Here is a 13,482-nt window from a genome sequence, read left to right as displayed (position 1 = left end):
TTGTTAGGTATTACAATACACTGACCTTTCACCTGATTTATTCATTTAAAAATATTTCGTTCGATACTAAAATTAGTATACATAGCTTTTCTTATTAAAATTTAATTGAATACAATATTATTTAGTTAGGTATATGAAATAAATATAACTACAACAAAACTAATTTTATTATGTCAATTTAGACTTTTTAATGTATTTGGAGAAAGATAAAATAGGTAACGTTTGGCTATTTATGACAACAATACTATCATTTCAATTGTTAACTATTATTAATCGTAAACGAAAGTTGTGATGGTAAAAAAGATGGATAATTGGATTATCCATATAAAAATATTATCTATATTATTTGGAAAAGCCGGATATCTGTATTTTTTTGTAAAAGAATCCAAATTATTAAAATTTGTTAATAATTTATTGATACCTAGCTTGAGTAGCTAATTGTAGATTTTAAGATTTGTTTCCAAATATGTTTTCAACTGATTTTTCTAATAATTATTTTATTGGATTAGACTTTGATTCAATTTAAACCTGTATTGAATACAAACCTCTCCATTATTATTATAAACATTTCGTTTCTTAAACCGTAAAAATTGATACAAGCTTCAGATTTTTGTTTTGTTTTAGGTTATTCCTAACAAAATATTTAATAGGTAAACATCTTAAATATTGAACGAGTTTTAGCTTTAAATTATAGAGTGTCCTATAATAGTGTGTTAAGTACAAACGGGCTAAATGCTCAAGTATTTAGTAAATAAAAAAAAATAATAAAAAAAATATGTAAATCAACGACTAGAAATAAATTCGAAAGTCTTTTAATTTTTGCTTATTCAAGTTGTCTAAGCTCATTCATAGGTTATCAACGGTCCGTCCGCTAGAAACAATACATTCTCGACGTGGTTGATGACGTTTGAGATGAGCAAGGCAATCGGTTGACCGCCGCCTTGCTACCGTTTTGTCATCCGTAAAAGTACTGCGAGCTATCATTTCGACTCAGACTCTTTGGCGCAACACCGTCATTTCCGAATCTCACCACCTATTGAACAAATAACCAAGTTCTATGTCACGTGATATTTGAATTTACATTTTTTCAACTATAGAGAGAGTTACACCAATTTGTAAAATTTAATAAAACTCAAGATATGTACGTTTCTAGTTCACTGGGAAGTTAAAAAAAGTCGATAACTATCGCACGGTCTACGGAATAACCCGCAAGATTTTTGTCTAACTATTTTCCATCAATTATGATGTTTTAGTGTTGTTCAATTATAAGTTATAAATATTACACTTTCATCAATACTTTCGTGTTACATTTTAAATAAACGTGCACCTCTTGAGATAAGTGTGAGATGGAACCCAAATGCAATTATTGTTTTTACACAGGTCGACAAACAGCTAATGTCTAGTTTTACCTCACTCGGCGATAGTTGTAATTGAGTTGGTATTACAGTGATGGGTAGTTGTGTGATATCCGTTAGGTCTATGTCAGCGTCTACTTCGCTGATATTGTCACCAAAAGCGTTTGGGTCGTTGGACAAATCGCGACTCGAGGCTTCAGATTGATGTTTGCTGTCTATATGCCGTCTGGAACGCTGCCATCCGAACTTAACTGCTATCACGCACAGCACTGACATTATGCTGCCAACCAAAGCGCCGCCTAGATATATGTAAATAGTTTCTCGCTTTTCTAAACAAACAAGGAAAAAAAAAAGGTTAAATAAAGCAAGAAACATTTAAAATAATGCGTAATTTATAAAACAAAAAAAAACTCAATAACGACTAAGGACACGGAAGGAGATATTATATTTTGGTTGGATATTAAAAAAAAAAAATGTTTGAAATCCAAATGAATTTTAAAGACTCGAGGGACTTGCGTACAATCACATTTTTTGATTATATTTGAGAAGTAAAACAACCTATTGTTGTTAATATTGAATACTATACATTATTATTATACTTATGTATAGAGCAAATAGATATAGAACAATATCTTCATTGTAAAATAACTGCGAATTTTGTTTCCTTGAGATCTTTAAATGGATTTTTTTTCTTCTATTTAGAATAATTTATTATTATTTGGATGGTATACAAGAATAAGAATAAGGCAAAGCTCTAAAATATATTTTGGTAGACATTTTAAAAATATTTATTACATTTTGAATTATAAAGTTATCAAAGAACAAATACAATTTGTATGCAAATAATATACATCGGTCGCATGTTCTTACAGTATGTTATACCTAAACATTAATATTTTCAATTGTATACGCTGTATAGATATAATCTAGTATGAATGTTGTCAATAAAAATATGACTTATTAGTTATTAGCCGAACGGTTTTGTGACTCTTTTGATTTCATCTATTTTGTGATCTGACCGTATAATTGTTTAACTTACTGTATGTGATATTGTATGATAAGTAACCGAAAGTAACCAGATTAGCCAAGAAGCTATTTTCACCGGCGGCCTTTTTTGTGGTAGTATTTTGTCCAGGAATCAAAACTGGTTGATGAGACATATGTCGAGATATCGTACCTAATGTAGATGTAGATATTATATTTCGTCATTAGTGTAGTTTTATTTTAACCCGTAAGCGAAAAAATATATGTTGATATTAATTATTTGCAACGTATATTATTGTTTGTGCACAAAAATATGTACATATTTATTATAGTATGTGTAATGAAAAAGTGAAAAGTGTAGGTTTATAAATTGCCAATAAGAACATATTGCCACCAATAATAAAGCCAGCCGTGAAACAAAATAGCGTATTAATGAAAGCATTTTTGTTTTGTAACAAAATAACTTTTTTTGGTGTGCACATGTTTTCAAAGAAGCACTTTTTTAGGATGTCATTAGTATATTAAGCATAGGTAAATCCGTAGTATCCGATATCCTGTACACATTCTTGTACAGATACGGTGAGGGATACAGGTTTCATTGGAGATTTTTCATGTTTAAAAATTAATAAGCTTTTGAGAATAATACAATTAGAGAAGGGAGATACAATTTTTAAACCTCTGCCTGAATATGACCATAGTCAAGCATCATAATAACAATGTTAACAAAAAAGTTAATTGTTTACATAGGCTTTTTATTTTTACTTAAGAAAAGTTTTGCAGTAATAGAACATTTATTAAGACATATTACTCTTTTACCATGTTTTAATATTGCCACGTATTTATTTAGGTAATACTACGGTCTTAAATTTTGCACAAATGTAATAAGCCTTTTTACTGCTTTATTTGTACCGTGCAACCTTTAAAATAGGCCTTTCATGCAAAAGTTAAGTGATAAGGCACCCTTATGGAAATACTGATATTAAATGAACTATTAATCAATTGAACTTAAATAAAATAAAATTGAATTGTTTATTTTAAATATACAATCATAATGTATTATAGTAAGATTATTAATAAATGCGTTTTTAAAACTAATTTAACAACACGTCGTAATTTTCTTTATTATACATTTTTTTTTATCCTTATTTACAAAAGAATGACGGTAGAAAAATATTTTGAACAATAGTATTTTTTAATGCTAAATTTTCATCATAACTTAAAAAAACGACCACATGTATTAATTTAAAATCTAATATCAGCATCTATCAATAATATTAAAAAAATATTATATATATATATATATATATATATATATGTATATATAACTATTATTGTATAAAATAATTATTTCATTTTCTTGTTACTTACCTAAAGACGAGCTGGATGTGTTACTGTACTCAATATTACCAGTAGACGTCTTATTGTATCTTGTCCTGGGGTCGTTTACCGGCGGGGATAAAGATTCAAATGGCTGAACCGGGGCTACACCGGGGTTGTCAAAGTAGTCTAGTTCCATTACGGTTGGTTCATCAGAATGTGCAGGTTCTTCGAATTGTTCTTTTAACACTCTCCGGGGTACTGTTAAAACCGATATCCAAAAAATGTAAATTAGGATACAATATATCATTATTTTTGTATAATACGTTTTGTTTTGTACAACTATATTATACTGTTTGACAAATATCGTATATCATGGAAATTGCCGTTCCAAAAAAAAAAAATTTACATTAGTGCACTCGAAGGAATATTATATTAACATGATAGATGGACTAAATGTTGGTATTTAAAAAAAAAACGTACACGACCCTACAACAGTTTAAAAATATTAATATTTTTTGAATATTTGTTGGATTTGGTTAAAAGTATTGTTTAATCTTTGTGTTATTAATGCATTATTTGATTTCCTATGTAAAACACGATATGTAAAAAATATTTGGATAATATTTAAATGATCATGATAATTATCATTAAAATGTATTATTGATGTATAAGTGTATACAAAATATAGTTAATTTATTATAGTTATTATGTTATAGTTATAAGTTATAACTATATTATGTAACTATATAAATGCTAAACACATACACATAGAATAAAGTTGCATATTATACAGGGTGTCCCCCAAAGATAAGACAAAAGTTATTTAACTTTTGTTTTAGTGAATATTTTTAAAATTTGTTTTTAAATTAATTTATACTGATTTTCGCTGTAAGCACCTGGTTTTTTTATTGCACTTAACTATTTTACTTTTTTAAATTATTTTTTTGTTACATTAATTTTATTAAATTTAAGATAGCCATTTTATTAAGAATAATTTGCTGACAATTTTGACAGGTCGGCAACCAGTTTTGGATAATTATTTTTAAAGTTGTTTAAGTTTAAAGTTTAGGATGGGTGGTGAAGTGCAGTAGAGTAAGCGCGTAGAGCTATTTCATTTGTCTTATATTTGTGGGACACCTGTATAGTCAATAGTCAATACTACATATTTTTAAAGTTGTTCAATAATTCTACAAGCTATTAACTAAATTTATCAGATAGTATATATTATTTTAAGTTTACATTTTAGAATATTTTAAATGGCGAAAAAAAAATAATGCTGATAACGTTTTACGAATGAACTTAGTTCTATCAACCGGTCTAAAGATCTGAATGTGCTGTCGACCGATGAAGCTGCTGATTTTTTACAAAAAATACAAAGTTAAACTTTATATAGTTTACGCATGTGCGCTTTCGACTATTGGTACCTAACTGAGTTAACTCAGTTAAGAGTATCCACACTTCATGCAGATACATCAATATATGGATAAGTCCTGATTAAGACTATACTATCATCATATATCGCAAGGAGATTATAGATCAGAAATAGTCATATAATTATATGTTCTGACCAGTTCGGTATCTGGCCTTAATCGATTTAATGGCAACATTTATCAATATTTAACATTTCTCATAAATCAATTTCTGTGGTTCGCCAGTAAGTAAGTGCCTACCTAACAAATTATTTTGACTATCCTTATATATATCGTTATACCTTATAAATACCTTCATGCCACTTGATGTATCTGCATGAAGTGTGGATACTCTTAACTTTATTTGCAGAATAACTCTCCATAACTCTCCTCCATAATCCATATCTATTATCTCTAATCTTATATATACCTATGTATGTATACCTACAACCATTAGTATATCATAATTTTTTTAGATTAAAACAATTCAACTAGTTTACCACAGTTATAGACGACTTTCAAGTACATCCTTGAAGCAGGTTTACAAGGATTACCAAAAGTGGCAGCATCTGCCGCTAGTTTACAGTTCCTTTTTCCATGACAGACTGTCATTACAGTTTCCGTGGCGTAGCTCACTAGACACGCTGTAACAGAACCATAAAATGTGAGTGCAAAGCGCTAAATGTGTGTATGCATATAATATGATTTATGAACTATAGTCTTTATCTTTACTTTCTTCAGGCACGCCTTGTGGCTGAGGACATTGTATGCTCTCGTACTCTGTCCGACCATAACTGGCCGAAAATATGGCTAGTCTAAAATTTGGATTGCATTGTAACTGAACTACTTCATTTTCACATGCTACTTTACTTCTAAACTCAACTGTAAAATAATACATTATTTTTTTAAAATTATATTATTTCAAAATTATTTTTGTAAATTAGGTACATCCATTTTGGGCATTAACTATAAATTATTATTTATGTTGTTTAAGAAAATCACAGAAAAATACTAACAGTAAGTTGTATTTTTAATAATTATATTTAAAATTTTAATCTCAGTTATTATTAATGATAAATCACATATATTCTTTTTAAAAATCGAATTAAATACACATGTTATATATGAATATATTTAACTGCTAATTCGAATGTATAAGAAAAATGTCTTTAAAAACATAATAATTTTTACTAAATTAGCAAAATGTTTCTACATTTAGTAACATACATAGGCAAGTTATCACAACCCTCTTTTGTTACAAAGTTGTTAACTTACTAACATCGATCGAGTACTCAATACACGTGCATAACCTTTCTTTAAATAGCATATAGTAACTTCATTATTACTTTATAGAATGTACAGCTTCGAGTCGTAACTTGTAACTGACTTACTTTAGAAAGGTTCTGAAGAATTTTATAACCGATATATAATTATCTAACCGATCAAATATCCCTTTGGTTTTGAAGTAGGAAAGGAGAATGCCATACTTGGTAACTATTGACAAATATTTAATTTTCAATTTCAAATTTCGATGCATTTTACTATTATCACTTTAACAATAAGAATAATACATACTTAAGAATATAATATATATAAACAAACAAATGTTGCCGAAAACAGAAACAAAACATAAACCCTTTGATGTTTACCGCTTTCGAGCGGACACGAAAATGTCTTTAAAAACACAAATTTTGTGTCGCGAATTTGGATAATGTCGTGGAATTGTTTCCATTTTGTCTCTTATTTGTCGCAATTTTGTCGGAAAACAGAAAGTTGCTGTTTTGTCGGCTTGGTGTAAACCCGGCATAATGATTGAATTGTAACATCAACTGGATGACTTTAACAATTAAATTATAATCTATTGAAATTTTTAATTTACAAATAACTATGGCAATATTACAAATATTACATAATATACTTTTCGAATTTTTTTCATTGAACCCTAAGCAGGATTTTCTAATATTTTTTAAGTCGTCTTCAATTATCTAACCGTCCAAATGTTTTGTATATTTTATAAAATGTATTTTAAACAGAGTTTCTCATATTATTTTCTTTGCTGAATTCAGACTTGATCTTAGAGTTAATAAAGAAATTGTAGTTTTTTAACAAAATAAAAATTCTGGTTTTTGTTTTATAAGTTGTTAACATCTTTGGGGTATTTAGAAAACTATTTTAATGTGGATTAAGGCCAAAGTTGTAGTACTGAACTTTACAACTGTAGTAGAGTTGTAAAAAATACGTGGATGTTGTTAATTAATGATTAACTATTAGAAAAATAGATAAAAGATTTTAATTAATTATATGTGACTTGTAGTGTAACTTTTGATTGGGATGGAACATTTATTTTATAGTGTTTGTGAGTTGTATTCGACATTAGGAAATATTAGTGTTAGAAAATGCGTTCACCACCTTAATATATATCATAATTAAATTCCTGCCGTTTCAAAGTAGATTAAGGCTTGAATTCAAATAAGACAAAGAATTAAAAAGAAGGTAGACATAGAGGAATTTAATTTGACGTAATTCCAATGGGTTGTTCGCAAAATAGAATATATCTAAATATACTTAAACAATTGTGTTTTATTACACTATTACTATCTGAATCAGTGAATCACTAATAATTATGCTGATAATTAGTTAAAGAATCAATTGCTAAGTATTATCCGAAAATTTAAATTGATTTTATCATGATTTAAAAATGTAATGTTGAATAGATTCCAAAATGAATTATCATTTTATTAACTTAATTTTATGTATTTATCAATACTGCTCTTATCCATTTAAATAAAAATATTTCCGGAACTCAGAGACAACGGTGACTGTTTCAATTTAAACACTTATAAAAAAAGTTTTATAAAAAAAAGTACCGGTAGAGATGTTTAAGAAATAATCGGGAGATAAAGTGAATTTTTGTGTAAACATTTTATTTTAAAGGTTTTAATTATAACTGTTTTAATGGAAATAAAAAATAAAAGGTTACACGCAACTGTTTAAAAACACATTTCAATTAATTATACTAAATAAAATTACTTAACATTACAGAATGAGTACAACATTTAAAACACAACCTTAAAATAACAGTAAAAAACAAAAAATTAAAATAGTTATAATTGATCCCTAACACGTATTTTTTTTTAAAAGCTTAAGAAAAAAATGGCAAATGTGCGTTAAATGATTTTACCTAAGTCGCGTGCAACAAATTATTTAATTACAATTAATTATGCATTCAAATTATAAAAAAAATTATTAAAATTAAAATAGGGATATTTTTTTGGACTTGATAAATAACTTTAATGATATAAAAAAAGACCAAGCAACTAGTATTTAATAAAATATTAACTGAATAAGTGTAATAGTTAAATTCCCCCTAGCATTAGAACTCCGATCAACCGCAATCAACTTTGACGTAGTATAACTCGTAGTTATTTTTATTTCTTTCGCTAATTTAAACAATTGATATATTTTGAATTATACATTTTTTGTAATCATGGTGGCATATTTATTTGAGTGACCTGGGGATTAAATCTCCAATTAACTTTTATTATATTTATGATTTCAATGACTTAGGGTGTGCTAATTGATAACCGAACAATCCGGTATAAAATATTATCAAAACATCTCTCTATTAAAAAGCCCCTAGTTCGTGATCAATAAATAAGTGTTGGATTCCAAAACTTTAGTTTTGTACTGTAAGGTCAATGTGAAGGTTTTCGGGTCTGTAAAGGTAACTGTAGCGATTTATGCCTACAGTCTTTACCGGTCGATTGCTAACACGAAAGTTAATAGCCATTAGTTGTTGTCGTTTTTATGCTAATCGTATATACTTTTGACTTACCTACCACTATCAGAACTGCTGTAACATGTGCGTGGTGACTGGGGTCTAATGGTTTGTTATTTAATTATTCGTACGGCTCAGTGTTGTGTTATTTCTGGATAATACACTAAAAAATGTATCTAATGACCAATAAATGTTTGAGTACCTTCGTGACTGATAGGCAATATAAAATAGACATACGCGTGAATGTTATCGAATATTTCATAAACACGAAAGGCTCACATTCTAGCCAGTTCTAGAAACATCTGTAATGTTGTTATATAAGTGACGTGACTGTTGGAGTAACAATGGTATTATGTATGGATATCTGTATTTATATAAAAACATTAACTAATAAAAATTTTAATTTTAGTGTAAAAAATGTTCTTGCCAAGTAAATATTTACTATATTAAGTAATATTTTCAGTTTACTACCGGATATGATATTACAACTTTATAGTGTTATAAGGATATTTACTTTTATTAGCCTATTTTACACAGAAAGAAGTAGAGGGTTTTTGTTGTGATACCCTACTTTTAATTTCCACTCCAATTTACTTTACATTATTAATATAATTTTTGCAAAACAAACATGTACAGTTTACAACGTTATTTCAATTTTTAACTACAAGTATTTCAATTTTTTTTTTGTAATTTACAAACTAATAATTTAAAATTATATATTTTCTTATATAAGCCTAAATTATAACACTTTGATGTTGTATGTAATTTTAATAAAATTAAACCGCAGGATGGTTAAATAAACTTTGCAATAACTTGGCTGATAACGTGGGAATCTTATTGCCATATATTTTACCTCGAGCCGCTCGATTCCAATTATTATTATAGGTGTAGACTACTATATAAAGCTGTCGACGTATGCGGCTAAAATAATGTAAATTATATAGCCGAAACCCCAAGTGTGGTTGCCGCCAACGTTCGGTTTCCTTTCCTATGGGGCTCATATAGACACAAAATGTAAGTTTATGTAAATCTCGGACCGCAGTTGTGTATCATTTGATTCGTATGATTAATATGCTAAATAAGTTTGGCATGTCATAGAAAGTATATACGACGATCTCGTTTAAACTTTTAAAAGTAACTATATAACATAGATTGCATAATCCGTATAAAAGTTGTTAATATTGTTTGGATAATTGTTTTTTCCTTGCATAAATTCGTAGAAATACGGTCTATAAACTATATACACCGTATGTACCTACATACGTAGGTATACGTACATATTATGAAAACGTATAATTAATAAGAATAATAAAGATAGGTACTTCAATACAGTTCAAATAATAAATAAAATAAAACATACGTGCATCACGGAACTCAGATTGAGGCTTACATAGGCGAGCACTGGGAACACTTACAAGTTATTACGAAATATGAAATGTCAATTTTGGTTTCGCTTTATAAATCAATTTCTTTGGCTATAAATATTTGCTTTAGGCTCCTCTTAATCAGTAGATTATAAAAAATAAAAACTTTTGAAATTTTCTCATTTTTTTTGGAGGAGAAATGAAACAGACTACCAAATTCTGGTTGCGCCACTACTTTCAACATAATATAATAATGAGTTATTATTTGCAATTTTATAATAGATGAAACCCGGCAACAAAACTAGATTTTTAAGTGCTGTGTATAAAATAATTATTTAATACAAATTAAATAATAAAACAGTTTAAATGATATTTGTTTGTATTAATTTGTTTATGTTGTAGTTAAAAGTGTTACTTAACTTTTTTTGTATAAAACAACATACATATTTGATATTGGATAAAATATTTATTTATTGGATGTATTTATTTATTTATTTAAGGTTGTCTTATTTAATGTTAAATGCTAGAGTATGACAACATTAGTTTATTTTGAAGTACTTAAGTACTTTTGTTTATTCTAATAAAAAAAATGTCTTGTGTACTTTATAACTATTTGATGATAATTTCGACATCTATAGTATTTTCTATTTGCAGTCGTACATAATGTATTGTTCATTTCTATTAAACATAATAATTCCTAATTTATTTATGTTTTCCATAGGCATGAGTGTAATAAATTTAAGCCAAACAGTATTTACACATGTGTGGTCATAAATCTAAAATTGGTGTAGAATGGAGGGTTCTTCCGTTCCTTGGAAAATGTTTATTATCTGAGGCATAACCATAACGCTTTAACAATGATCCGATTACAAAAGTTTTTGGGTTCAGCAAACGATAAAACGAAACATATATAGCATTATTTTTATAAAAAGTATGCAAACAATGTGATGTTTCTAATAAATAACAAATTTTAAAATACTTAAAAATAATATACTAAGAATCAAAAATAGTATTAAGGTTTAACTGTTGTTTCTTTAGGTTGAACAGAGTGTCAAACCTTATTATAAATTATAATCGAGGGTGCCTAAATTAAAAATTCGTTATGACAAAACTGATTACCTAATGTAGTTACTAAAATATAAATTGTGTAATTAAATTGTCTAGAGTCTAGCTATAGAGGCAAGTGATTTTTTTCTAATGACGATTCTAGAATAAATGTACTTATAAAAATGAGTCTTTAAACTCCTAATATGTGATGAAAATTACCAAATATCATCACAAATATAATAAAATATCAGAAGATCTGTGAATATCTTAAATAACAAAATTATAAATTAGAACCTAACCAAACAAATAATTAAAATTAAATTTAAAGTTGCTTTGAGTTGCCATGAGAAATGACAATTATTTATTGTAAACTATATATTATTGTGACAATAAATCTAACTAACAGTATTATGTTTAATTAACTATTAAGGTTATCCGTTATTCTAATATTAACCTTAGTCGCTTGAAGACGAAATAACCTTCATTGTTTTAGTATAATACTGAACTACTTACATGGTCGACATTTGTAATCCACTTGAACAAACTTTGGATGACCTGGGCAAGGGTCGTATTTGCCAACAACAGACGGCTGAACTCTGCATTGCTGTTTTTTCTGACACGCCTCTACCACTGTTTGCAGAAGTGAATACTAAGCAAATAAATAAATGTTAGACAGAAAGTATTTTGAGTTGCGTGGCTTATCATTGTAAGTGAATATAAAATGTAATTTTTTAATTTTAATTAAAAAGACCTGTTAAGTCAACTCAAAAAATGTAATATATTCTAATTCTGTACAAATACATTTAAGTGTAATAATTTACAATTTAAATCAAACAGTATCCAGGAGCCATTATTGATAATTGTTTCATTATAAGCAATAAGAAACAATTATGTTGACAATGTATGCTTACATTTTTTTAAAATTAATTAACAAAATACCAAATATCAGTCGCCGTTTCTAAATATTTTAGAACAGTAAAAATGTCAATTTTTATTTGTGTAAACTGTTTTAAACTTGGTGATTTTTATAATTTATATTTAGATATGATTAGCTTTAATGTATAATAATTGTGTTTTTTTGTGGGCATCTGGATTCAAATGCATGTACATTGAAAAGGAATTCGAAATTTTGCTTTACAGAATGTAAGTGTTGACAAGTTTTTATGTTCGGTAACACACAGACAATCATCCTTTTATGCCGCGCCCGTTACGTACAAGGCGATTAGGTACGTGTCTGGTATACATTTTGAGGGATTTTTCTAAGGAGACACCACGTCATTGGGACGTTGTTTCGTAGATATAAATCACACGTTTATAATAAATACAAGCTTCAAGAATAAAGAAAAGAGCTTTGTATTCTAATTTTTGTTTTTGAAACTTGTCTTTAGCGTGTGTCCGGATATCAAGAATGAAACGCAGAGTTTCTATAATATGTATAAAATACAACGAGAGAAAAACTGCTTTATACAAAATGTTTATAAATAATTATAAATAGAAGCTTTATATATAATATATATCATACAGAAAGGTTAATATTTTTTTCATTTATTAATAAAGTGTAACTTAGTAAAGTGTTTTGTAAATATAAAGATGTTAGAAGTGTCTAATATTACTTGTATTTAATTCTGTGTCATTTGATTTTGATCAAATTCAGGTTACATTTACTCGACGTCTTGAACAAAAAATGTTAATCACATAAAAATATTGTGAAATTATTTGATACCTACTGATTTTATTTGATACGTTACAAATAAAATGCTAAGTCTATGGTTTTTACTTATTTCTTCACGGTTCTTTTTGAACGATTATTTATACCTTTTTTTACCGTATCACATATTATGTACATACACAATTCCAACACTAAAATAAAATAAATAGTTACGAAAAGCTCTTAGAACAAAACCTTTATATTGGATGTAAACAACCTCTACGACAGCGAAGTAAAGAGGCAAAAAGAGAGGTTTTTTTTAAGTCAAAATAATTGTATACATTATTTATGAAATCTTCGGATGTTTTTCATTTTTATCGTAGACTTATTGACTTTCTCAGATATTTTTGTTCACCATACGTACGTTGTAAATTTATTTAAATAAACTGGAAATTACATTTAGAATATATACGAGTCATAACGTTAGATATAAAACGATAGCATTAAAAGTCATGTTTATAATTTATATGTGAAGCACAGTTAACAATTATTGATCTTCATTTAATATTAATCTCTA

At 27.6% G+C, this 13,482-nt stretch overlaps 1 protein-coding gene across 2 annotated transcripts in view; it reads right to left on the bottom strand.

Annotated features, from left to right (window-relative positions):
* Nucleotides 1-559: 559 nt before the first annotated feature.
* Nucleotides 560-13,482, bottom strand: part of LOC126839214 (protein eva-1 homolog C) — a 94,830-nt gene continuing 81,907 nt past the window's right edge. The window contains exons 3-9 of one of the 2 annotated variants that reach the window (XM_050574361.1): nucleotides 11,771-11,906; nucleotides 5,801-5,950; nucleotides 5,569-5,712; nucleotides 3,708-3,917; nucleotides 2,395-2,532; nucleotides 1,410-1,684; nucleotides 560-1,033 (exon numbers count right to left, since the gene is read on the bottom strand). In XM_050574361.1, the coding sequence (XP_050430318.1) occupies nucleotides 956-1,033; nucleotides 1,410-1,684; nucleotides 2,395-2,532; nucleotides 3,708-3,917; nucleotides 5,569-5,712; nucleotides 5,801-5,950; nucleotides 11,771-11,906 (1,131 nt within the window). In that variant the 3' untranslated portion in view covers nucleotides 560-955. The remainder of the gene's footprint in view (nucleotides 1,034-1,409; nucleotides 1,685-2,394; nucleotides 2,533-3,707; nucleotides 3,918-5,568; nucleotides 5,713-5,800; nucleotides 5,951-11,770; nucleotides 11,907-13,482) is intronic. The other variant, XM_050574362.1, reaches the window with a different exon arrangement.

This window comes from Adelges cooleyi, unplaced genomic scaffold (genome assembly GCF_023614345.1).
Source record: "Adelges cooleyi isolate 19-005CV unplaced genomic scaffold, UGA_ACOO_1.1 ACOO_flye_CR_arks_rails_tigmint_CR_PRNA_30, whole genome shotgun sequence".
NCBI lineage: Eukaryota > Metazoa > Arthropoda > Insecta > Hemiptera > Adelgidae > Adelges > Adelges cooleyi.
This window is presented reverse-complemented; position numbering and strand designations above follow the sequence as displayed.